The 23,844-nt window shown below is 69.2% G+C and overlaps 3 protein-coding genes across 3 annotated transcripts; all 3 read right to left on the bottom strand.

Moving 5' to 3' along the window:
- Positions 1-930: 930 nt before the first annotated feature.
- On the bottom strand, positions 931-3,591 carry FIBP (FGF1 intracellular binding protein; the record flags this gene model as incomplete). The annotated part of the gene is made up of 4 exons (XM_030475387.1): positions 3,564-3,591; positions 2,976-3,064; positions 2,145-2,209; positions 931-1,064 (listed from the first exon to the last, which is right to left on the bottom strand). Coding segments are annotated over exons 2-4 (284 nt in total), but the record flags the coding sequence as incomplete, so codon positions are not given.
- Positions 3,592-3,704: 113 nt separating this feature from the next.
- LOC115603480 (autophagy-related protein 2 homolog A-like) lies at positions 3,705-10,763 on the bottom strand. Its single transcript, XM_030475386.1, has 13 exons — positions 10,735-10,763; positions 10,298-10,522; positions 9,668-9,770; positions 9,136-9,390; positions 8,703-8,810; positions 7,912-7,996; positions 7,674-7,746; positions 6,894-6,963; positions 6,308-6,390; positions 5,195-5,316; positions 4,925-5,076; positions 4,085-4,177; positions 3,705-3,743 (listed from the first exon to the last, which is right to left on the bottom strand). Exons 1-13 carry the CDS (start codon positions 10,761-10,763, stop codon positions 3,705-3,707), a joined length of 1,437 nt encoding a protein of 478 aa, XP_030331246.1.
- LOC115603519 (autophagy-related protein 2 homolog A-like) lies at positions 9,168-23,791 on the bottom strand. The gene is made up of 31 exons (XM_030475455.1): positions 23,327-23,791; positions 23,087-23,237; positions 22,361-22,471; positions 22,196-22,280; positions 21,961-22,078; positions 21,773-21,871; positions 21,325-21,421; positions 20,818-20,949; positions 20,565-20,656; positions 20,422-20,470; positions 20,143-20,303; positions 18,846-18,983; positions 18,429-18,627; positions 17,929-18,016; positions 17,588-17,684; positions 17,044-17,186; positions 16,309-16,472; positions 16,069-16,214; positions 15,363-15,492; positions 14,801-14,982; positions 14,633-14,713; positions 13,693-13,799; positions 12,940-13,032; positions 12,635-12,705; positions 12,418-12,497; positions 11,601-11,792; positions 11,374-11,485; positions 11,064-11,255; positions 10,298-10,522; positions 9,668-9,770; positions 9,168-9,390 (listed from the first exon to the last, which is right to left on the bottom strand). Exons 1-28 carry the CDS (start codon positions 23,570-23,572, stop codon positions 11,098-11,100), a joined length of 3,522 nt encoding a protein of 1,173 aa, XP_030331315.1. The 5' UTR covers positions 23,573-23,791; the 3' UTR covers positions 9,168-9,390; positions 9,668-9,770; positions 10,298-10,522; positions 11,064-11,097.
- Between the last annotated feature and the right edge of the window lie 53 nt (positions 23,792-23,844).

Raw genomic sequence — 23,844 nt, 5'->3', positions numbered from 1 at the left:
TGGCCCCCACTGCCCCCATTCCCCCCATTGGCCCTATTCCCCCCCATTGCCCCCACTCCCTCCATTCTCATTGCCCCCATTCCCCCCATTTTCCCATTCCCCCCATATCCCCCATTGCCCCCATTCCCATTGTCCTCATTCCCCCCATCATTGTCCCATTGCCCCCATATCCCCCATTGCCTCCATAGCTCCCATTGCCCCCCATTGTCCCCATTCCCCCCCATTGCCCCTAGTGCCCCCATACCCCCCATAGCTCCCATTGCCCCATTCCCATTGTCCCCATTCCCCCCATATCCCCCCATTCCCATATCCCCCATTGCCCCCATTGCCCCATTGCCCACATATCCCCCATTGCCCCCCATTGTCCCCATTCCCCCCCATTGCCCCCAGTGCCCCCATATCCCACATTGCCCCCATATCTCCCATTGCCTCCATAGCTCCCATTGCCTCCATAGCTCCCATTGCCCCTATTCCCATTGTCCTCATTCCCCCCATTGTCCCATTCCCCCCATATCCCCCCATTCCCATATCCCTCATTGCCCCCATTGCCCCATATTCCCCATTTCCCCCATATCTCCCATTGCCCCCCATTGTCCCCATTCCCCCCCATTGCCCCCAGTGCCCCCATATCCCCCATTGCCCCCATATCTCCCATATCTCCCATTGCCTCCATTGCCCCCATATCCCCCATTGCCCCCATATCCCACATTGCCCCATTGCCCCCATATCCCCCCTATCCCCCAGTGCCCCCATATCTCCCATTGCCCCCATTCCCCCCATATCCCCCCATTCCCATATCCCCCATTGCCCCCATATCCCACATTGCCCCATTGCCCCCATATCCCCCCTATCCCCCATTGCCCCCCATTGTCCCCATTGCCCCCCATTGCCCCCATTGCCCCCCTATCCCCCATTGCCCCATATCCGCACCGCTGGACGAGCAGCGCCTGCCGCGGGGGGGGGATCTGGAAGAGCAGCTGCTGCAGCAGGCGGGGGGGGGCGTGCAGGAGCCGCTCCAACATCTGGAACGTGCGGAAGTGGTCGCGGGTGTCGCTCTGCAGCACCTGCGGCAGCACAGGGAGCTGGGACCCCCAAGTGGGACCCCCAAACCTGACCCCCCCCCGCAGCGAGCCCTATGGGACGTGCCGGCGCGGGTTAACCCGTGGCTGCGCTGCTCAGGATCAGGTTGGTTCCAATCATGGAATCATGGAACCCACCAGGGTGGAAAAGGGCTTTGGCAGTGCCAAGGCCACCGCTAACCCGTGTCCCCAAGTGCCACATCCACCCGCGGGGACGGGGACTCCCCCACTCCCAATGGAAGGAATTGCTCCCGGTATCCAGCTGAACCTCCCCTGGAGCAGCCGGAGGCCGCTTCCTCTCGTCCCATCCCTTGGGACAACCTCCTGGCTCCATCTCCAGGCCACAAGCAGAGCACTGAGGGTCTGTTGTCTATGGGATGAGCTGGGTGACAACGTGGCAAGGGACACATCTAGTTGGCCAACTCAGCGACAAGACAAGGTGAGGGGGTCCTTGAGATGATCCAGCAGCTCCCGCATGGAGCCAGCCTGGAGCAGAGAAGCTGCTGGAGACCTCAGAGCAGCTCCAGGCTCTGAAGGGGGCTACAGGGATGCTGCGGAGGGACCCTCATGGGGGGGCTGGAGCGATGGGACAAGGGGTGATGGGTTCAGACTGGAACAGGGGAAGTTCAGGTTGGAGATAAGGAAATTGTTCCCTGGGAGGGTGGTGGGACACTGGGATGGGTTGGATGGAGAAGGTTTGGATGCTCCATCCATCCCTGGCAGTGTTCAAGGCCAGGTTGGACACAGGGGCTTGGAGCAACCTGCTCTATGGAAGGTGTCCCTGCCCAGAGCAGGGGTTGGAGCTGGAGGAGCTTTAAGGTCGCTTCTGATCCGGCGCGTTCCATGATTCCATGGAATTCCAAAGCCCAAAGCCCCAGGCCCTGGTGAAGACCCTCCCCTGTGCGTGGTACCGGCAGGGAATGACCCCGCTGGGCAATTCCTGCCCCAATCCTGGCGCCCGGGATCGGGGGGTGGAAATGCCGGGATGGAAGCGGGATGGGTGGGAAGGACCCTGCCCAGCTCCGGCGCCTCGGGGGTGCCGGTGCCCCCCCCCCCCCCACACACCTGCACCGAGGAGCCCGTGTGGTCCAGGAGCCCCCCCCGCAGGCGCCGCGCCACCGCCTCCGACACTGCAGCGGGACAGGGACAGGGTCAGCGGGACGGGGCACGGGGCAGGGGACGGGGACACGGGACACAGGGACATGGGACATGGGACATTGGACACGGAACAGGGGACATGGGACATGGGACATGGGGACATGGGACATGGACACATGGGACATGGACATGGGGACATGGGACACGGGACATGGGGACACAGGACACGGGACACGAGACACAGGACACAAGACACGGGACATGAGACATGGGACATGGGACAGGGGACATGGGACACAGGACAGGGGACAGGGGACATGGGGACATGGGACACGGGACATTGGACATGGGACACGGGACATGGGACAGGGGACATGGGACATGGGGACATGGGACACGGGACATTGGACATGGGACACAGGACATGGGACACGGGAAACAAGACATGGGACACAGGACATGGGGACATGGGACATGGGGCACGGGACATGAGACATGGAGACACGGGACATGGGAAACGGGACATGGGACATGGGATATGGGGACAGAGAGACATGGGGACACCAGGAACACGGTCATCAAGGGTTGAGGGACGTGGGGACATGGCTATGGGGGTATGTGCGGACGCTCTGGGGCAGGGGACACACGCGACACGTGTGACACGGCTGACATGGGATGACACGCGTGACACGGCTGACACGCGTGACACGGCTGACACGGGATGACACACGTGACACGGATGACACGTGTGACACAGATGACACGGGATGACACGCGTGTGACACGTGTGTCACGCACCCGAGTGCCCGTCCAGCCAGAGCTGCAGAACCTCCTCATCGATCAGCGTCGTGTTGCCCACGAAGATGTCCAGGTCACTCGTCATGGCGCTGGGGTCACAGCGGGTCACCCCTCCCCCCCTCCCCCCAGCTCACCCCTCCCCCCCCCGACCCTCCCCCCAGCTCACCCCTCCCCCCTCCCCCCCCTCCATCCCCCCCCCCCCTTCAAAGATAGACCCGGGGGGGACCGAATTCCTGCCCCCGGGGTCACAGCGAGTCACCCCTCCCCCCCCCGCCCCTCCCCCCAGCTCACCCCTCCCCCTCCCCCCCCTCCCCCATCCCCTTCCCCCCCTTCAAAGACAGACCCGGGGGGGCCCGAATTCCCGCCCCCGGGGTCACAGCGGGTCACCCCTCCCCCCTCCCACCCCTCCCCCCCGCTCCCCCCTCCCCAATCCCCTCCCCCCCCTTCAAAGACAGACCCGGGGGGGGCCGAGTTCCCCCCCCCGGGGTCACAGGGGCTCACCCCTCCCCCTCCCCCTCTCCCTCCGAAGCGATCGCGCCCCCCCCAATTCCGCCCCTCCCCCCCCCGCGGGGGTCCCGGCACCGACCGACGCTGAACCCGCCGCCGCGCTCCCGCTTCCGCCCCCTTCCTGATGACGACACCAGCGGCGCCGCGATGACGTCACGCACGCCCCGCCCTCCCCCCCTCCCCCCCCCATCAAAGAACGAGTCTCGCGCTCCCGGCGCCGCTTTATTGGGGGCGGGGCCGCGCGCGGCGGCAGGGGAGGGGCTGCGGGGGGAGGGGAAAGACAAAGAGGGGGGGGAGGGGGTTGGGGGGGGTCAGGTCAGTGTCTGACCCCCCTCCAACCCCCTCCCCCCCCCCACATAACACTGGGAGCCCCCTGACCCCAAACTGGGATGTACTGGGAGACCCTTCCACCCCCCCCCCCTTCCCCTCCCCCAGGGTCACACTGGGAGCCCCCAGCCCCCCCCCGACCATAATGGGAGTCAATGGACCCCCAACTGGGCCATACTGGGACCCCCCCCCCAGCACATACTGGGATCCCCCTGACCCACAACTGGGATGTACTGGGAGCCCCCCCCGCCCCCCCAGTTCATACTGGTCGGTACCTGCTGGTGGTCGCCTGAGGGCTCTGGGGGGGCCTCCAGGGCCCGGGGGGGGCCGGGGGGGGCCACGAGCTCATACAGGGCCTCAGCCAGCGCCTGGGGGGGGGGGGGTCAGAGCACCCGGGACCCCAAAGCCCCCCCCCAGCACCCCCAGGGCGGGGGGGTCCCAGAGGGTCCCCAGGGGTGGGTTGGGCATCCCCGGGGGGGTTTTGGGGGTTCCGGGGAAGGTTTTGGGGGGGTCCTGGGGCAGTGTGGGGGTCCCGGGGGGAAATTTTGGGGGTTTCGGGGGGTGTTTGGGGGTGTTTTGGGCATCCCGGGGGTGTTTTGGGGGCCCCGGGGGTGTTTTGGGGGGTGTCTGGGGGGCCCCGGGGGTGTTTTGGGGGTGTTTGGGGGGGCCCGGGGGGTGTTTTGGGGGTGTTTAGGGGGTCCCGGGGGGTGTTTGGGGGGTATCTGGGGGGTCCTGGGGGTGTTTTGGGGGTGTTTGGGGGGTCCCGGGGGGTGTTTTGGGGGCCCCGGAGGGTGTTTTGGGGGTGTTTGGGGGTGTTTTGAGCATCCCGGGGGTGTTTTGGGGGTGTTTTGGGGGTCCCGGGGGTGTTTTGGGGGTGTCTGGGGGGTCCCGGGGGTGTTTTGGGGGTGTTTTGGGGGCCCCGGGGGGTGTTTTGGGGGTCCCAGGGGTGTTTTGGGGGTGTCTGGGAGGTCCCGGGGGTGTTTTGGGGGTGTTTGGGGGTGTTCTGGGGGTGTTTGGGGGTGTCTGGGGGGTGCCAGGGGTGTTTTAGGGGTGTTTGGGGGTGTTTGGGGGTGTTTGGGGGTGTTTGGGGGTGCCTGGGGGGTGCCGGGGCTCACCTGCAGCGCCCGCAGCAGGCGGGAGCAGAGGCTGATGGCGGCGGAGGCAGAGGCAGCCCCCAGGGCTGTGACCCCCCGCGTCACCCCCCGCGTCACCCCCCCGGCGGGGGTCCCCAGCAGTGGCAGCAGCAGCAGGTCCCGCAGCGCCCGCCCTGGGGGGGGGGGCACACGTCACCCCCGGCACCCCCGGGGGTGCGGGGGGGGCAGGATGGGGGGGGGGGGGATGTGGGGTGGGGGGGGCGGGGATGTGGGGCTGGGGGGGGCACTCACAGAGGCGCAGCACCGCGTGCACCGGGGCCACCCCCCCCAGCAGCCCCGGCAGCTGGTGACACCGGATGTCCCGGAGCCACTCGGACACCGCGAAGGACAGGACCCGGCTGAGGCCCAACAGCCTGCGGGGACAGCGGCGGCGTGAGGGACCCCCTGCCCCTGCCCCCTGCCCCCTGCCGCCCGCGGCCCAGAGCCCATATCCCATACCCCATATCCCATATCCCCATACCCCATACCCCATACCCCATATCCCATATCCCCATACCCCATATCCCATATCCCATATCCCATACCCCATACCCCATATCCCAATCCCATATCCCATATCCCATATCCCATACCCCATATCCCATATCCCCATATCCCATATTCCCATATCCCATATCCCATATCCCATACCCCATATCCCATATTCCCCTATCCCCATATCCCCATGTCCCCATATCCCATATCCCATATCCCATATCCCCATATCCCATATCCCATATCCCATACTCCATATCCCCGTACCCCATATCCCATATCCCCATATCCCACACACCGTATCCCATATCCCCTCTCCCATATCCCCATGTCCCATATCCCATACCCCATATCCCATATCCCATATCCCATATCCCACACACCATATCCCATATCCCATCTCCCATATCCCCATATCCCCATACCCCACACCCCATATCCCATACTCCATATCCCCGTACCCCATATCCCATATCCCCATATCCCACACACCATATCCCATATCCCATATCCCACACACCATATCCCATATCCCATCTCCCATATCCCCATATCCCATATCCCATCTCCCATATCCCCATATCCCATACCCCATACCCCATATCCCATATCCCATACTCCATATCCCCGTACCCCATATCCCATATCCCCATATCCCACACACCATATCCCATATCCCATCTCCCATATCCCCATGTCCCATATCCCATACCCCATATCCCATATCCTATATCCCCATATTCCCATATCCCATATCCCACACCCCATTCCCCATTCCCCATACCCCACACCCCACACCCCACACCCCCTATCCCACACCCCCCGTCTCACACCCCACATCCCCTCCCCACCCCCCTGCCCCTGCCGCACCCGTGGCGGTGGCAGAGCCGTCGCAGCCGCAGGTGGCAGCAGTTGAGCTGGGCCAGGCCGATGAGGATCCCGGCCAGCGCGCCCTGGGGACACGCGTGTCACCGGCGGGGTCACCCCACGGCCCCCCCGGGCCCCCTCACCTGCTCCATGGTGACACGTTAGGGTGCCACCCCCCATGGCCCCCCCAGGCCCCCCTCACCTGCTCCATGGTGACACGTTGGGGTGACAACCCCCATGGTCCCCCCATGGCCCCCCCTCACCTGCTCCATGGTGACACGTTGGGGTGACACCCCCCATGGCCCCCCCATGGCCCCCCCCCACCTGCTCCATGGTGACACGTTGGGGTGACACCCCCCAGACCCCACCATGGCCCCCCCAGGCCCCCCTCACCTGCTCCATGGTGACACGTTGGGGTGACACCCCCCAGGCCCTCCCATGGCCCCCCCAGGCCCCCTCACCTGCTCCATGGTGACGCGTTGGGGTGACACCCCTCAGGCCCCCCCAGGCCCCCTCACCTGCTCCATGGTGACACGTTGGGGTGACACCCCCCAGGCCCCCCCATGGCCCCCCCATGGCCCCCCCTCACCTGCTCCATGGTGACGCGCTTCCCGTGGTAATCCAGCCAGAGCGGGACCTCGGCAGTGAAGCGGAACTCGCTGCGTGTGAGCCGGGACATGGCACCGGGGACACCCCGACACGGGGGCCTCCAGACTGGCCCCATGTCCCCATGTACCCCTCTGTACCCCATGGCCCCCCATGGCCCCCCATGGCCCATATCCCATGGCCCATATCCCATAGCCCATAGCCCATGTTCTACAGCCCGTATCGCATGTCCTATATCCCATATCCCATACCCTATATCCCACACCCCATACCCCATACCCCATATCCCACACCCCACACCCCATATCCCATACCCCATATCCCATACCCCATATCCCATACCCCATACCCCATATCCCATACTCTATATCCCATACCCCATACCCCATATCCCATACCCCATATCCCATATCCCATACCCCATATCCCCATATCCCATACCCCATATCCCATACCCCATATCCCATATCCCATACCCCATATCCCCATATCCCATACCCCATATCCCATACCCTATATCCCATACCCCACACTCCAAACCCCATACCCCACATCCCATACCCCATACCCCACACTCCATACCCCATATCCCATACTCTATATTCCCTACCCCCTATCCCATACCCCATATCCCATATCCCATATCCCCTATCCCATACCCCATATCCCATATCCCCTATCCCATACCCCCATATCCCATATCCCATGTCCCATATCCCCACACCGCACACCCCACACCCCACTGTCCCCCCTGTCTCCCCACCGGAAGTAAACAGGACTCTCTGTTTCAGGCTCTTCCTCCTCCAGCGGCTCCAGCCCCGGGGGGGCCCCAGAACCTGGGGGGGGTCGGGAGGGGTGAGCGGAGCCCAGCACCCCGGGGTGCCCCCCCCAGCACCTACAGGAGCCCCCCCATCAGCACCCCGGGGTGCCCCCCCCAGCACCTACAGAAGCCCCCCCATCAGCACCCCGGGGTGCCCCCCCCCAGCGCCCCGGGCCGGTACCGTGGGGGGGGTCCGGGGGGGGCGCGGGGGGGTCCATGTGTGCGATGAAGCTGCTGATGTAATCCCTGAGGAAGAGGAGGGCGTCCTGGGGGGGGAGGGGAGGGGGGCTGAGGGGCGGCCTTGTGGAGCCCCATGACCCCCCCGGCTGCCCCCGCACCCAGACCCCCCCAAGCAGCACCCTGACCCCCCAGCGGCACCCCGACACCCCCAGCACCCTGACCCCCCCAGCAGCACCCCGACCCCCCCAGCACCCTGACCCCCCCAGCAGCACCCAGACCCCCCCAGCACCCTGACCCCCCCAGCACCCTGACCCCCCCAGCAGCACCCAGATCCCCCCAGCACTCTGACCCCCCCAGCAGCACCCACACCCCCCCAGCACCCTGACCCCCCCAGCGGCACCCAGACCCCCCCAGCAGCACCCAGACCCCCCCAGCACCCTGACCCCCCCAGCAGCACCCCGACCCCCCCAGCACCCTGACCCCCCCAGCAGCACCCAGACCCCCCCAGCACCCTGACCCCCCCCGCACCCTGACCCCCCCAGCACCCAGACCCCCCTGCACCCTGACGCCCCCAGCAGCACCCAGATCCCCCCAGCACCCTGACCCCCCCAGCAGCACCCAGACCCCCCCAGCACCCTGACCCCCCCAGCAGCACCCAGACCCACCCCACACCCAGACCCACCCAGCACACTGACCCCCCCAGCAGCACCCTGACGCCCCCAGCACCCTGACCCCCCCAGCACCCTGACCCCCCCAGCACCCAGACCCCCCCAGCAGCACCCTGACCCCCACCTGGTCTATGTGCAGGCGCAGCGGTGCCAGGGCCACTCGCAGGCAGCACTCGGGGACCCCCCCGGGGGGGGGCGGGTGGGGGAGCACCCGCAGGGCCTTGACCCACAGCTGGGGACGGAGGGGGGGGGGCAGCATTAAGCGGGGTGGCACTTGGGGGGCAGAGATGGGGGGAGGTAAGCGGGGGTGAGAAATGGGGGGGGCAGGTTTGGGGGTCACACTTGGGGGGGGCAACAGGTTACACTTGGGGGTCACAGTTAGGGGCCAGATTGGGGGGGATGTTACATTTCGCAGTCACACTTGGGGGGGGTCACATTTGGGGGGAGTCAGATTTGGGGGGCCAACATTTAGGTTACACGTGGGCGTCACACTTGGGGGTCAGACTTGGGGGCGGTCAGACTTGGGGGGGGTCAGACTTGGGGGTCTCCGCACGCACTGTGGGGGGCTGCGGGGGGGGCCCCCCCCGGGGGTGGCGGCTCAGGAACGGGGGGGCCCCATCCCCCCCCAGGCGGTCCCGCAGCTCCAGCTCCTGCACCAGCAGCACCAGGCGGGCAGTGGGGCGCTCGCCCGGCCCCACGGCTGCCCCCCGGCTGCCCCCCGGCCGCTGCCCCGGCCCCTCGCCTGCCCCTCGGCCGCCCCACGGCTGCCCCTCGGCCGCCTCCTCATCGTAGGTCTCGTGCTGGACGCTGACCTGGGAGGGGGGACACGGCGGGGGGGGGGGGGGGGCAATGACCCCACTGACCCCCATCACCCCCTGGGAACCCCTATTGCCCCATAGCACCCCCCTTGCCCCCTCCCAACCCCCCCGTGACACCCCGAAGCCCCAATGACCCCCCAGGAACTCCCCCCAGACCCCATTAACCCCCCTCCGCGCCCCCCAAGACCCCGTTACCGCCCTCCAAGACCCTCTGAAAACCCCTTTAGGCCCCCCCAGACCCCCGTTACCCCCCCCGGCCCCCCCGCCCCACCTTGCCGAGGTGCAGCTCCATCAGCAGGTCCTGCCTGCGCCCGGGGCCCCCCCGGCTGCGCCAGTGGGTGTGGCCAGAGGGGGCGTGGCCTCCGCGGCGCGGCCTGCAGGAGGGGCGGTGTCACGGGAGGCCACGCCCCTCATGTCAATCCACGCCCGATATGGCCAGGAGAGGGTGTGGCCTGCGAAAGCCCCGCCCACCCCACCTGTTCCCCTCCAAGCCCCTTCCACTAACGGAGGGGGCGTGGCCTGTGCTTTATCCCCGCCCACCCAGCCCTACCGCCAATAAGGATGCAGCTTAGACCCTCACCCTGCCCACACCCCATGGTTCCGGGGGGGCGTGGCTTGCTTTAGCCCCGCCCCTCCAACCAGAGAGCACGCCTGCACCTGAGCCCCGCCCACCCTGTCATCCGCTAGGGGAAGGGGGCGTGTCCTGCGCCGTAGCCCCGCCCGCTCCCGTTTAAGCCCGCCAATCAACAGCCGTTTCCCTCTGCGGGGGTGTGGTCTCCGCTGTAGCCCCGCCCACTCCCGGTTAAGCCCCTCCAATCAACACCCGTTTCCCCTGCGAGGGGGCAAGGGGCGTGGCCTCCGCCCTAGCCCCGCCCACCCCGCGCTCGGGGGCGTGTCTCACCGCGCGGCGGCGGGGGCGTGGCCTGCGCCGAAGTCCCGCCCCCCGAAGAGCTGCCAGCGCAGGCTCGTGTCGCGCAGCACGAGGCGCTCCCGCGGCGGGGGCAGCCCCGGGGGGGGGGCGCAGCCGGTCCCGGCTCCCGCCGCCCCCCCCCGGCCCGAAGTGCCCCTCGACGAGCCGCAGCGGCCCCGGCGCCAACCAGCGCAGGCAGGGGGCGCCCTCCGCCGCCTGCGGGCCCCCCCCGGTGACCCCCATCAGCACCCTAGAGCCCCACAACCCTCCCCAGGGACCCCCCCCCCGGCATCCCCAACCTCCCGCCAAGAGACCCACCCCCCCCCCAGGAACCCACTCATGGGTGCCCCCCCACCCAGCACCCCCCCATGGACCCTCCCAGGACACGCAGGGGGAGGGGCAGGGGGCGAGGGGGGGGACCCCAATACCCCGGAACCCCCACCTCAAGGACCCTCATGTTGGGGTGCAAACCAGCACCCCTCTAATGGATCCCTACTTCAGGGTGCCCCCCACCCAAAGGACTCGGGGACCCCCCCAGAGGACCAATATATTGGGGGTGCTCCCCACAAGGGGACCTCAAAACCAGGAACCCACCCAGAACCCCTCATTACCCTCCTGGGATCCCCCCAAACCGACCCCCCCATTTCAGGGTCCCCCCTCATTCTGAGTGCCCCCCACCCCCCTAACACCCTATTAACCCCCCCCGAGACCCCCAACACTCCCCCATTGCCCCCTCCGGTGCCCCCCACACACTCACGGGGCTCGGGGGGGCCTCCAGGATGCAAAAGCCGTCAGCCTCGGGGCTGCCGCTGCCCCCCAGCGGGGCCGGGGGGGGCGCGGGGGGGGCCGGGGCAGCCGCTATGGGGCAGCCATGGGGCCGGGGCCCCCCCTCGCCCGGGAACAGGTACACAGAGACTGGGGGGGGTGGGGGGGGGCGGCAAGGCCTCATCTATGGGGTGCAGGGGGTGGGTGTCAGCCCCATAGCGGCACCAGCAGCTGCCCCCTGGACCCACATCTGCCCCCCAAGAAGCCGTAAATGCCCCCTGTGGACCCCCCCAAAGCCATACCGGGGGGCTGTGGGGCGCCATGGGGCTGGCGTGGGGCATCACGCAGGGCGTCTGTCAGGTCCTGCTGGTTGATGGTGGCCGTGGGGGGGCCGTGGGGGGCGGAGGCGGGGACCTGAGGTGGGGAGCACAGCAATGGGGTCCTCACAGCCCCACTTGGGGGTCACTGTGGGGCACTGAGAGTCCCCGTGAGGGGTTCCCCGCGGGGCCTCCAGCACCCCCCCACCCACCTGGGTGTCCCCATGGGCTGGGGCAGGGCCGGCAGTGGGGCCGGGTGTGGGGCCGGGTGTGGGTCGCGCCGTGGGTCGCGCCGTGGGGCCGGAGAGGTGCCGCAGGAGCTGGGCGATGGCGGCGGCGCTGTCGGGGCAGGTCCGGGCCCGCAGGCGGGCGGGCGCCAGGCGCAGCTCGTCCCGGGGGCAGGGCTGGAGATGTGGGTCAGGCTGACCCATAGCGACCCACAGAGCCCCCCTCTGCCCCACTGAACCTCATGTGCCCCATAACAGTTCCCTCTGCCCCAGGCTTGCTCCCTGCACCCTATGGCCCCCCCTACCCCATAGCAACTTCCGCTGCCCCCCAGCTCCCTTTCTCTTCCACGGCTACCCCTTGACCTCTCTCTCAGGCCTCCAACCCCATCTCAGCCCACCTGCCCCATAGCTCCCATCTCAGCCCCCAGTCCCCTCTGCCCCACAGCTGCCCCCCAACTGCCCCACAACTGACCGGGCTCTGCCCCACAACTGCCCCCCAACTTCCCCCCAACTGGCCAAGCTCTGCCCCACAACTGCCCCCCAACTGACCGGGCTCTGCCCCACAACTGCCCCCCAACTTCCCCCCAACTGGCCAAGCTCTGCCCCACAACTGCCCCCCAACTGACCGGGCTCTGCCCCACAACTGCCCCCCAACTTCCCCCCAACTGGCCAAGCTCTGCCCCACAACTGCCCCCCAACTGACCGGGCTCTGCCCCACGACTGCCCCCCAACTGGCCAAGCTCTGACCCACAACTGCCCCCCAACCGGCCAAGCTCTGCCCCACAACTGCCCCCCAACTGACCGGGCTCTGCCCTTCGCCGTTGCCCTTCCACGAGCTCAGCAGCAGCTCCAGGAAGTCGACGTCCAGGACACAGATGAAATCTGGGGGGGGGCCAATGGGGCCTGTGGGTCCCTGCTCCCGCGGGGGGGTGATGGGGGGGTCACGGGGGGGGGGGGGGGTCACACGGGGAGGGGGGTCACACGGGGGGGGGGTCACACGGGGGGGGGGTCCCCGGTACCTCTCTGCAGCTCGAGCCTCGGCTCCCGCCAGCGGTCGCTGAGGAGGACGGCGCCATCGTCCACCAGCAGCCTGCAGGGGGCGCCACACACGTTGGGGTCCCCCCCCTTCAACTTCGGGGTCCCCCCCCATGCGTGTCCCTCCCCCCCCATATCAGCTTCTTTCCCAACTATCAATGTCCCCATGTCCCATATGGGGAGAGACCCCCCCCCCCCCCCGCCCCGGGTCTCATCTCCTCCTGTATTGGGGCGCCCCACTTCCCCCATGGGGGTCCCCCCCCAATGTTGGGGTGTCCCCCCCCCTCACCGCAGCAGGAACGTGCTGGTGTCGGGGACGCTGCTGCTGGTGACACTGAGGGTCTCGGCGGTGACCAGGACACGCAGCGGGAGCGGGGGGGGTCTGGGGGGGGGGCACAGGGGGGGTCAGGGGGGACCCCAATACCTCGCACCCCCACCCCACCCCCATGTTGGGGTGTGAACCCCCCGCCCATAGACACCAGCACCCCTCTAATGGACGCCCACTTTGGGGTGCCCCCCACCTAAAGGATCCAGGGCCCCCCCAGGGGACCAATATATTGGGGTGCCCCCCCCAAAGGGGACCCCAAAACCATGGACCACCCCCCACGACCCCCATTTCCCTCCCACGACCCCCCAAACCGGGGACACCCCCCCCCCGAAAACACCCCCCACCAGGGATCCCCCCCCACCAAACAGCCCCTCAAAGGGTGACCCCAAAACAGAGACCCCCAAATAGGGGAACCCCCAAATCACCCACAACAGGGACCCCCCCAAACCAACCCCCCATCTCAGGGTCCCCACTCGAGTGCCCCCCCCCCTCATTCGGGGTCCCCCCCCCTCCCATTTAACCTCCCCCCCCCCTCTGGGTTCTACCCATTTTGGGGTCCCCCCCATCCCAAAGACACCCCCCCACAGAACCAATATATTGGGGTGCCCCCCCAAAGAGACCCCAATATATATCGGGGTGCCCCCCCCCCCCCAAAGGACCCCCATTTGTTGCCGTGCCCATGAGGTGCCCCCCCCGCCCCGGGGGTGCCCCCACCGGTAGTGGAGGCCGCAGCGGCGCAGGTGCAGGTGGAGCCGGGTCAGGGGGGTCGGCGCCGTGTACCCCAAAACCGGCTCATCCTCCAGCGCCAGCAGCGCCAGCAGCTGCGGGGGGGGGGGGGTGCGGGTGGGCACCCCGGAAACGGCCCCCCCCCCCCCCCCAAGCACCCCCCCTAAGGGGGACCCCAAAATAGGGACCCTGCCCAAGGATCCCCCATGGGGATCCCCAAACAGGAGAACCCCCCAAATCAGCCACAACAGGGACCCCTCCAAACAACACCCCCCCAATAGGGACCCCCAAAAAGGGCAACCCCCAAAACACCCCCCACCAGGGATCCCCCCCCCGCCCCGAAAACACCCCCCACCAGGGATCCCCCCCCGCCAAACAGCCCCTCAAAGGGGGACCCCAAAACAGAGACCCCCAAATAGGGGAACCCCCAAATCACCCACAACAGGGACCCCCCCAAACACACCCCCCTCGAATGGGGACCCCAAAACAGGAGGGACCCCTAAACAGGGGAACCCCCAAATCACCCACAACAGGGACCCCCCCAAACATCCCCCCCAATGGGGACCCCAAAACAGGAGGGACCCCTAAACAAGGGAACCCCCAAATCACCCACAACAGGCACCTCCCCAAACACTCCCCTCCCAATGGGGACCCCAAAACAGGGGGGACCCCTAAACAAGGGAACCCCCAAATCACCCCCAACAGGAACCTCCCCAAACAACCCCCCCTCAAATGGGGACCCCAAAACAGAGAACCCCAAAGAGAGGAACCCCCAAAACCCCCCCAACAGGGACCCCCAATGTCATCAACCAACTGGGAACCACAAACTGGGGACCCCCCCAATAAGGACCCCCAAATCCCACCCCCCCCCCGCCAAATGGGCCATCCCAAAAGTGGGGCCCCCAAATGCCCCCCCCCCCCCCCCCACCTGGCTGAACCAATGCTGCGCGGGGGGGGCGGGGCGGTGCTGCAACAGCGCCCCCTGCAGGGCCACCGACACCACCAGCTCCTGGGGGGGGACACGGGGAGGGGGTCACCCCATGTCCCCCCCACATCCCCCCCCCATAGCCCCCCATGTCCCCCCATGTCCCCTCACCCGGGTGTCCCCGGGGGGGCTCAGGTCACTCTCCAGCGCCAGCACCAACATCCGGGGATCTGGGGGGGCCTCAGGGGGGGGCCCCGGCTCCTCCCATGGACCAATCACAAGCTGCAGAGGGGGGGACGGCCCCTCCCCCCCCGGCACTTCCAGCTCCTCCCCCCCCTCCTCTGGCACCGGCCCTGGGGGGGGGGGGAAACAGTGGGGGGGGGGAGGGGGCTGGGGAGCCCCTGACCCCCCCCCCCCCCAAACACACAGACCCTCCCCCCCGGACTCCTTTATGCCCCCAGGACCCCCCCCCATTAGTCACTAGGACCTCCCCAGGAGCCCCCCAAACCTGGGACACCCCCAACGGGACACCCCCAACCCACCCCCCAACCCCCCCATTTTAGGGCCCCCCCTTGTTCTGGCGGCCCCCCCCCCCCCCATTTGGGCTTCCTCTGCCATTCAAGGGGTGTCATCCCCCCTATTTCTCCCCCCTTCATTCCCCCCCCCCCTCCCATTTGGGGTCCCCCCTCCCCTTTTGGGCCCCCCCCTATTCCGTTCGCCCCCCCCCCCTTACCGTGCCACAGCCGCAGCTCCATCACCTCAGCGCAGGCCCCGGCCCCCCCCCGCCGCCCCCCCGGGGTGGGCACGAGGCAGAGCCGCCCCTCCCCCACCTCCAGCACCAGCCGTGACCCCGGTGACCCCGCCTGGGGAGGGGGAGGGAGGGGGGGTCACCTCAGGTCATTTGGGGGGGGGTTGGACTCCCCCCCCCCCCCCCAAGTGATGTAAAGGGGGATGGGGGGGTCCAGGGTGACACAGGGAAAACAAGGGGTGACCCCAAAGGGACAAGGAGGGTCCCAGGGGGGTATTGGGGGGGGTCTCAGAGGACCCCCATGTGACATAAAAGGGGTGGGGGGGGCCAGGGTGATACACGGGGAACAAAGAGGTGACCCCAACGTGACACAGGGTGATGGGGGGGGTCCCAGCGGGGCCCTGGGGGGGCTCAGGGAACCCCCAAGTGGTTCCCCCAAGGGGATGGGGGCATCCAGGGTGACACAAGGGGAACAAGGGGTGACCCCAAAGGGACACGGGGGGGGTTGCGGGGGGGGGGCTGGAGTGACAATGGGGTCCATGGGGAGGCTGGGGAACCTGAAGGGGCTTTGGGGGCCCCCAAGTGACACAAAGGGGAATATGGGGGGGGCCACAGGGACCCCGAAGGGACAGAGGGGTGATGGAGAGGCACTGGGGGTGACACTGGGGTGACAAGGGGGGGCCGGACGCACCGGGGGGTGACAGTCGGCGGTGACACGGCCCCGCGGGACAGTGATGAGCACAACGACGCTGCTCTGGGGGGGGGTGGCCACGGCCCCCGGGGGCACCCCGGGGCCTTCGTCATCCTCCTCTTCCTCCTCCTCCTCCTCATCGGAGTCTGGGGGGGTCAGGGGTCAATGGGGACCCGGGGTGCGGGTTTGGGGGGTCCCGGTTTGGGGGGGTCCCGGTTTGGGGGCCCCCCCCCCGCTCACCCGTGCCCGGGGCTGATTTGCAGGGCTTGAAGGTGTCAGAGCTGGAGGGGGCGGAGCCTGCGCTGGGGGCGTGGCTTCCAAAGGGGGCGTGGTTTCCCGCCGAAGGGGCGTGGTCTCCAGAGGGGGCGGGGCCAGCCGGCTCCCACAGCAGGAGCTCATTGATCCTGGGAGGCCGGGGGGGGGACACATATGACATGAGGGGGGGAGCCACGTTGGGGGGGAGACACCCCATAAGGAACCCCCAACCCAGGGACACCCCCACCCCAAAAGGGACCCCCCAAAACAGGGACTCCCAAACCTCCCCCCCAATTAGAACCCTCAACTTCTCGCTGCTCCCCCCCTGCAATGGGCACTCCAACATGCCCCCCCCTCAAATCACACACCCCCCCCCAAAGGCCCCCAAAAGTGGGGCCCCAAAACCCAGCACCCCAACAGTGGGGAACCCAAAACACCCCCCAACCTGCACCCCCACCCCCAGCAGGACCCCCAAGTGTCCCACCCCCCAAAACCCTTCCGAGGCTCCAAAAGAACTCCCCAACCAAGGGACCCCTCCCCAGATGGAACCCCCAATTTGGGGACCCCCAACCAAGAGACCCCCATCCGAAGGACCCCCCAAAAAGGGCACACCCCCAAATGGAACCCCCACCCAGGGCCCCCCCTAAAAGGACCCCTCATCCAATGGACACCCAAATGGGGACCCCACCCTGAGGACCCCCCACCCAGGGCCCCCCCCACCTGCTGTAGAGCCGCTGCAGCAGCGCGGGGGGGCGCAGGCTGAGGTGGGCGCGGGGCAGTGCCAGCCGCAGGCTGCAGGGGGCGCCCCCCAGCGCCCCCCCCACGAACGCCCCCAGCTCCTGGGGGGTCCCCGGCAGCACCAGCTGGGGGGGGGGGGGGGGGGGAATGACACACACACATGAAATGGGGGGGCGAGACCCACACAGACCCCCCCAAAGAACACTTCACCCCCCCAAGAGACCCCCAACTACACCCCCAAAACTCCCAAAAGACCCCCCAAAATCCCTAGGGATCCCCAATGGCCCTGGAAACACCCCCCATCCCACAGCGACCCCCACAGACCCCCCCCAGAGACCCCCCCAATGGCACCAGAGACACCCCTGAACCCCACCAGGGACCCCCAATGAGCCCTGAAACAACATCCCCCGCCCCCCACGGACCTCCCATACTCGAGGACCCCCCCAGACCCCCCTCAAAGGACCCACCCAGAACGCTCCCACAGACACCCCCAATCCCCATAGGGCCCCCCCAGGGGTGCCCCCACCTCATGGCTCTCGTAGATGCTGCGCTGGGCCGAGAAGGGGCTCGGGGGGGATCCGGGGGGGGCCCCTGAGGGGGGTTCAGGCACCGTCACCTCCAGCCTGTGGGACCCACGGGGGTGTCCAGCTCCACACATGGGGGGGACATGGACACCCCAACCCCCCCCCGCCAGCACCCCAGGACCAGGTGACCCCACAAAAGGGGATCCAAGAGGTACCCACGGGACCCCGACATCCACATCCTGCCCCACCAGGCGTACCCCCTCCCATCCAAAAGACCCCAATATCCAGGTGTCCCCCCCCCCACCAAGGGGACCCCCCCAGCCTCCCATGGGTGCCCCCTCACGTGGGCAGGCAGCGGGTGCCCCCGGGGCCGGGGCCGGGTTCCACGCGCAGGCAGGGGATGGTGCCCATGTCCTCGGCCTCGTACACCACTGGGGGGGGACACGGGGGGGTGTCACAGCTGAGACCCCCCCAGCCCCCCCGCAGGACATGAGCACAAGCCTTCCCCACACCCCACATTCCCCTGTGTGCTCCCCACATCCCACAATACCCATTGGTGTCCCTGTCACATCTCTCCCTTACTCTCCTGTGCCCCCCCCATGACACCTCATGTCCCTCCACGCCCCCCCCATGACTCTTCTATGCCCCCCCCAACACCTCATGTCCACCTATAACACTGTGCTCTCCCATGACCCCCCAATCTCTCCCTAATGTCCCCCAACCCCCCCACATATCCCCCCCCATACACCCCCCCCTTACCCAGGAGGCAGATGCAGACCAGGGCACCCTCACAGTGTCCCCCCATGTCCCTCCCCCCCCCAAGCCCCCTGGTCCCCCCCTCACCCAGGAGGCGGGAGCAGACCAGCGCCCCCCCCCGCGGCCCCCCCGCACCGCGGGGTGCCCCCATCTCCAGCCGCAGGCTCTCGGGGCGCAGGCTCGGGGGGGGCCCCCGCGCCGGGGGGGGGCGAAGGTCGACCCGGGGCAGCCGCAGCCGAAGCACCGCCCTTGGCGCCGCCCACCGCACGCGAGGCCACGCCCACTCCTGGGGAAAGGGGGGCGGAGTTACTTCTAGGCCACGCCTACAGCAACCCATCGAGCCAAGTCATTACCATAAGCCCCGCCCCTTTGAGCTACCCCGACCCCACCCCCGGCCAAGCTCCACCCCTTCCCCCTTAAGCCCTGCCCCTAAAGCCCCCTTTCTTCATCTTAAGCCCCTCCCCTCACTCGGCAAGCCACGCCCCTCTCCCAAGCCCCGCCCACCTCGCCGGGGGGCGTGTCCGTGCCGGGGGCGGGGCCTAATCCAACGAGGGCGGGGGCAAAGCGCTCGAGCAGCCCCAGGTCCAGGTCACTCTCCAGAGGGCCGAGGTCCAGCGACAGCTCCCGCGGGGGGGGCGGCTCCTGGGGGGCACTGGGGGTCAGGGGGGGTCGGGGGGATCACGGGGGGCCCGGGAGGGGTCATCCAAGGGTGAAGATGGGGGCCGGGGGGAGTCGATGGGGGTCGGGGGGGGGGTCATGGCGCAATCACAGGGTTTGCTGGGGAGCACAAGGACAAAGCATAAGGGAGGGGGGTCATGGATCCTGGGATGCAGATAAAGAGGGGCTGGGAGGGCAGCACACAGGAAGTCCAGGGGGTGTCTTTGAGGGGCGGGACTGCGGAGCCCCCCTCCCGGGTCTTTCCCCCCTCTCTGGTGTTTTGGGCCCCCCCCATCCCACCTTGGGGGGCACCGGGGCCCCCCCAACCCCACTCACCTTCAGGGGAGGCTCCCCAGGGCCAAGAGGGGTGGGGGGGCCGTAGCGCAGGCGCAGGCAGGGCTGGGCCGGGGGGGGGCCAGGGGGGAACCGCAGCACCTGGAGGTGGGGTCAGGGGCGGGGCTCCGGTGGGCTCCGCCCCATCCCTCCCAACATGGGCATGGCCACGCCTCCTCCCCGGCCACGCCCCATTGAACCCCACCCAATGCCCTGCCTTTTTAAGCTCCGCCCCTCACCACTCTTTGCCCCCTCCCACCACCAGGCTCCACCCCCTTAAGCCACGCCCCCAATAGGCCCCACCTGCAGACTCCTCTCTCCCAAGCTCCGCCCCCCCATGCAGGCCCCGCCCCCTGCCCTTGGCCCCGCCCACCTGCAGGCGGTGCGGCTCCTCCCCCGGCAGCTCCTCCGTCAGCTCCATGCGGGCGACCCCGAGGTGCCCCCGGGGCCCCCCCGCGGCGCCCAGCTCCAGCCCCCCCTGTGCGCCCCCCGCCTGCAGCCTGGGGGGGGGACACGGGGTCAGCGGGGGGGGGGCATGGGGGACGGTGGGAAAGGGGGAGATGTGCGGGACACAAGGACATGGGGGGGTGAAGGAGTTATGGGGGGGGACACATGCGACAAGGGGGGGACACAAGGTGGAGGGGAGCACGGGAACACATGAACGGGGGGGGAACAGGGAAACTGGATCGGGTGGGACATGTGGGGGGGGCACACATGGGGGAGGGAAGGAAGCGACAATGCAAATGACAAAGTGGGGGATATGGGGGGGTGACCGGATTTGGGGGTCACGGCGGGGGGGGGTGTCACGTACCTGAGGTGGGGGAAGGGCAGGGCATGGCCGCCGCACAGCGCCCCCCACAGGAGCTGCTCGTCCCCGCGGGGGGGGGGGACACCCCGGTTGGGGCAGCGCCATCGTCACCGTGCCCAGTGTCACCCGCACCCGGCACCCCCCCGGCCGGGGGGGGCCCTGCCCTGTGACAGCGTCAGTGCTGGGGGGGGACGACACCCCAAATCACCCCCCTGGGGGGGAAACCCCAAGTGACCCCCCCGCCATTGACACACACACCCCCGTCCCCCCCCCAGCACTTACCGGGTGGGGGTGAGTGCCGGGAGGAGGGAGGCTGGAAGCGGGGGCTGCCCTGGGGGGGGGAGGAATAGGAGGGGTCAATGCTGCTGCCCCCCCCATCACCCCAAAAGCACCCCCAACCCTCCCAGGGTCCCCCCGTTACTCACCGCAGCGCTGGGGGAGGGGCTGGGGGGGGGCGTGGCCTCGGGGGGGGCCGGGCTCTGCCCCCCCAGGGAGCCCGTCATGGAGTAGAACAGCTCTGGGGGGGGGGGGGAAGTGGTTAGAACCCCCCCGAGCACCCAGAGACCCCCCTGAGCACCCAACGGTCCCTCCAGTGCCTTCCCCAATACCTGCTCCAACACCCCAGAGCACCCCCAGGCCCCCCCCACCCCCCAGTGCCCCCCAACCCCAGGGTCTCACCAGCACCAGGGGGGTCCCCGGGGGGGTCCGGGGGGTCCCCCCCCCGCAGGCAGCGGCTCAGCTCCCGCTCGATCAGCTGCAGGTCCTGGGGGCCCAGGGGGCGGCTGCGCCCCGCGGGGGGGGGGCCGGGATCTGGGGAGACAGTGATGGGGGGGAGGACACCCCAAAACACCCCCCAAAACACCCCCCACAGCCCTCCCCACAATGGGACCCCTGAGAACACCCCTAAAACCACCCCCACAATTCAGCCCCCAAACCACCCTCCCAACAATGGGACCCCCCAAAACCCCCATAAACGAACCCCCAAAGCGACCCCTCCCAAACCCCCCCCAATGGACCCCCAACCCCCCAAGGATGCCCCCAAAACACCCCCAAAGGGAGCCCCCCAAACCCCCTCCCCAAAGGGACCCAGGCAGTGGGGGAGCCCCCCCCCCCCAAACCACCCCCCCCAAAGACCCGGATGTTGGGGCGCCTCCCCCCAAGGACCCAGGTTTGGGGGTCACTCACCGGGGGGGTCGAAGGTTCCCAGCAGCCCCCACAGGGCCCCCAGCAGTGGGGGGGGCAGCAGCAAGTGCAGGGCCCCCACCTCCCCCTGCACCTCCACCTGCACCCCCCGGGGCCATCAGCACCCCAAAGCCTGCACCCCAACCCCCACACCCCCCCATGGCACCCACTCTGCACCCCCAAACCCCTCAGCACCCGTAAACGACCCCCCAGAACCCCCCCCGCACCCATAACTGACCCCCAGGACCCCCCCCCGCACCCATAAATGACCCCCAGGCCCCCCCCGCACCCATAACTGACCCCCAGGCCCCCCCCCCCGCACCCATAAATGACCCCCAGGACCCCCCCCGCACCCATAACTGACCCCCAGGACCCCCCCCGCACCCATAACTGACCCCCAGGACCCCCCCCCGCACCCATAACTGACCCCCAGGACCCCCCCCGCACCCACCGCAGGTCCTGGCAGCGCCTGGTTCTGCTTCAGCCTCAGGGAGAGCCGGGAGGGGCCGGGGCTGAGCCCCACCGGGACCGGCGGGGGGGGGGCGGCCTCCTGGGGGCAGGGGGGGGACGGGGGGGTCACAGGAGGGGTCCTGGGGGGGTCCCAGGGAGGGGCCCCGGGGGGGGGGGGCGGTGACCTACCGGGGCCTCGGGGGGGGGCAGCTCGTGCCACAGCAGCCGCAGGTCCCCGAAGCGCAGCCCCTTGAGCAGCACCGGGGGGGGCCCCGGGCCCGGCCCCCCCTCGTCCTCATATTCCACCCTGGGGAGGGACACGGGGGGGTCACATCCCATCGTGACAACCGCCATTACCCTTAAACCCCCCCCTCCCAACCCCCTCTTTCAGTGACCCCCCCAGGCCCCCCCCCGGCCCCCCCACCTGGGCAGCCGCAGCTCCAGGACCCCCCCCGGCAGCTCCACCCGCAGCTCCGTGTCCTCCAGCTCCACCCGCAGCCGGCGCAGCACTGAGGGGGGGACACACGATGGGGGGGGGGGTGAGATGTGACCCCCCCCAACCCCCCCCCCCGCTCCCCCATTTCCCCACCTCCATCAATGGTCAGGGCCAGCGCCTCCAGCCCCTCCAGGGGGGGCAACTCTGGGGGGGGGTCTCGCCGGCGCGAGGAGGGGGGAGCAGCCCCCGGCCCCCCCCGCTGCCCTGCGGGGACACGGTGCAATGAGGGGGGGGCACAAAGGGATGTGGGAACGGGCAGGAGAGGGGCGGGGGGGGGACAAAGAGCCTGGGGAGAGAGCCATGGCGGGGGGGGTGACAGGACCAGAGGGCGGGTGACCCATAGGAGGGGTGACAGGGGGCACCGGGGGGGGGGTAGGGTTCCGGGGGGGACACACGGAACCAGTGACAGCACCGGAGAGGAGGGGGGAATAGGACCGGAGGGGGGGGTGACAGCACCGAAGAGGGGGGGGATAGGACCGGAGCGGGGGGGGGGACAGGACCGGAGCGGGGGGGGGGGATAGGACCGGGGTGGGTACGACGGGACCGGAAGGGGGGGATAGGACCGGAGCGAGGGGGGGACAGGACCGGAGCGGGGAGAGGAGAGCACCGGAGAGGGGGGGGACAGGACCGGACGGACGGGGGGGGGGGGGACAGGACCGAAGCGGGGAGAGGAGAGGACCGGAGAGGGGGGGGACAGGACCGGGGGGGGGGGACAGGACCGAAGCGGGGGGGGACAGGACCGGGGTGGGTACGACGGGACCGGAGGGGGGGTTGTTCCGGGAGAGCCCGGCGGAGGAGCGGGGGGGTGGCGCCGCTCACGGGGGCGCAGCGCCAGGCGCAGCCCGGTGACCCGCAGCCCGCAGGAGCGGGAGCCCAGCGCGGCCCAGGGCACGGTGACGGTGACGGAGCCCAGGACGCCCTCGCGCAGCTCCAGGGGCGCTCCCGCCGCCGCCAGCAGCTCATCCACGGCCTGGAGGAGGAGCAGGACGAGCGGGGATGGCCGAGGGAAGCAACCCCCGGGGCTGAGCACCCCTCCCCCCGCCCGGGGCCGGGCCTCACCGGCGCGCAGAGGCGCAGCAGGCGCAGGCAGCCGGTGCCGCCGCGCAGGTCCAGGCTGAGCTGCTCGAGCCGCAGCCGCTCCTCCAGGAAGGGCCCGAGCGAGCGCTCCAGCGCGTACCGCGCCGCGCGCGCCTTCAGCGGCTCCGTCCAGCGCCGCATCCCGCCGCCGGCACCGGCCCCAGCGCCGCCGCCGCCGCCCCGCTTCCGGTCCCGCCTCCTCCCCACCCGCTTCCGCTTCACTCCCATTGGCCGCAGGAGGGGTGAAGGAGAGCGCGGATTGGCGGAGCGCACCGCCCCTCATGCGCAGAGAGCGCCGCCCGGCTGGCGCATGCGCAGTGCGGAGTGTGAGGCCGCGTTGCCCCGGCGACGGGAGCTGCCGGGCGGAAGTAGCCGCGGGGGCAATGGCGGCCTCCGGGCGCGCAGGGAACGGGGCGGCCTGAACCGGGCACGATGCGAGGCGGCCCCGGAACACACCCCCCACGTCCCCCCCCGGTGCCCGCCCCCAGCACCCGGAGCCG

The sequence above is a fragment of the Strigops habroptila genome, unplaced genomic scaffold, assembly GCF_004027225.2.
Source record: "Strigops habroptila isolate Jane unplaced genomic scaffold, bStrHab1.2.pri NW_022045636.1_ctg1, whole genome shotgun sequence".
NCBI classification, from domain to species: Eukaryota; Metazoa; Chordata; class Aves; order Psittaciformes; family Psittacidae; genus Strigops; species Strigops habroptila.
This window is presented reverse-complemented; position numbering and strand designations above follow the sequence as displayed.

Excerpts from the sequence above, each read along its gene's own strand:
- LOC115603519 (XM_030475455.1), bottom strand. The coding sequence starts at position 23,572 with ATGGGAGTGAAGCGGAAGCGGGTGGGGAGGAGGCGGGACCGGAAGCGG. Across the intron at positions 14,714-14,800 it reads GCCCCCCCGGGGACACCCGG|GAGCTGGTGGTGTCGGTGGC; the intron begins GTGAGGGGACAT and ends GTCCCCCCCCAG. Across the intron at positions 12,706-12,939 it reads ACCAGCACGTTCCTGCTGCG|GCTGCTGGTGGACGATGGCG; the intron begins GTGAGGGGGGGG and ends CGCCCCCTGCAG.
- LOC115603480 (XM_030475386.1), bottom strand. The coding sequence starts at position 10,763 with ATGAGGGTCCTTGAGGTGGGGGTTCCGGG. Across the intron at positions 9,391-9,667 it reads TGGAGCTGCACCTCGGCAAG|GTCAGCGTCCAGCACGAGAC; the intron begins GTGGGGCGGGGG and ends CCCCCCTCCCAG. Across the intron at positions 4,178-4,924 it reads GCCTGCTGCGGGCGCTGCAG|GCGCTGGCTGAGGCCCTGTA; the intron begins GTGAGCCCCGGC and ends CCCCCCCCCCAG.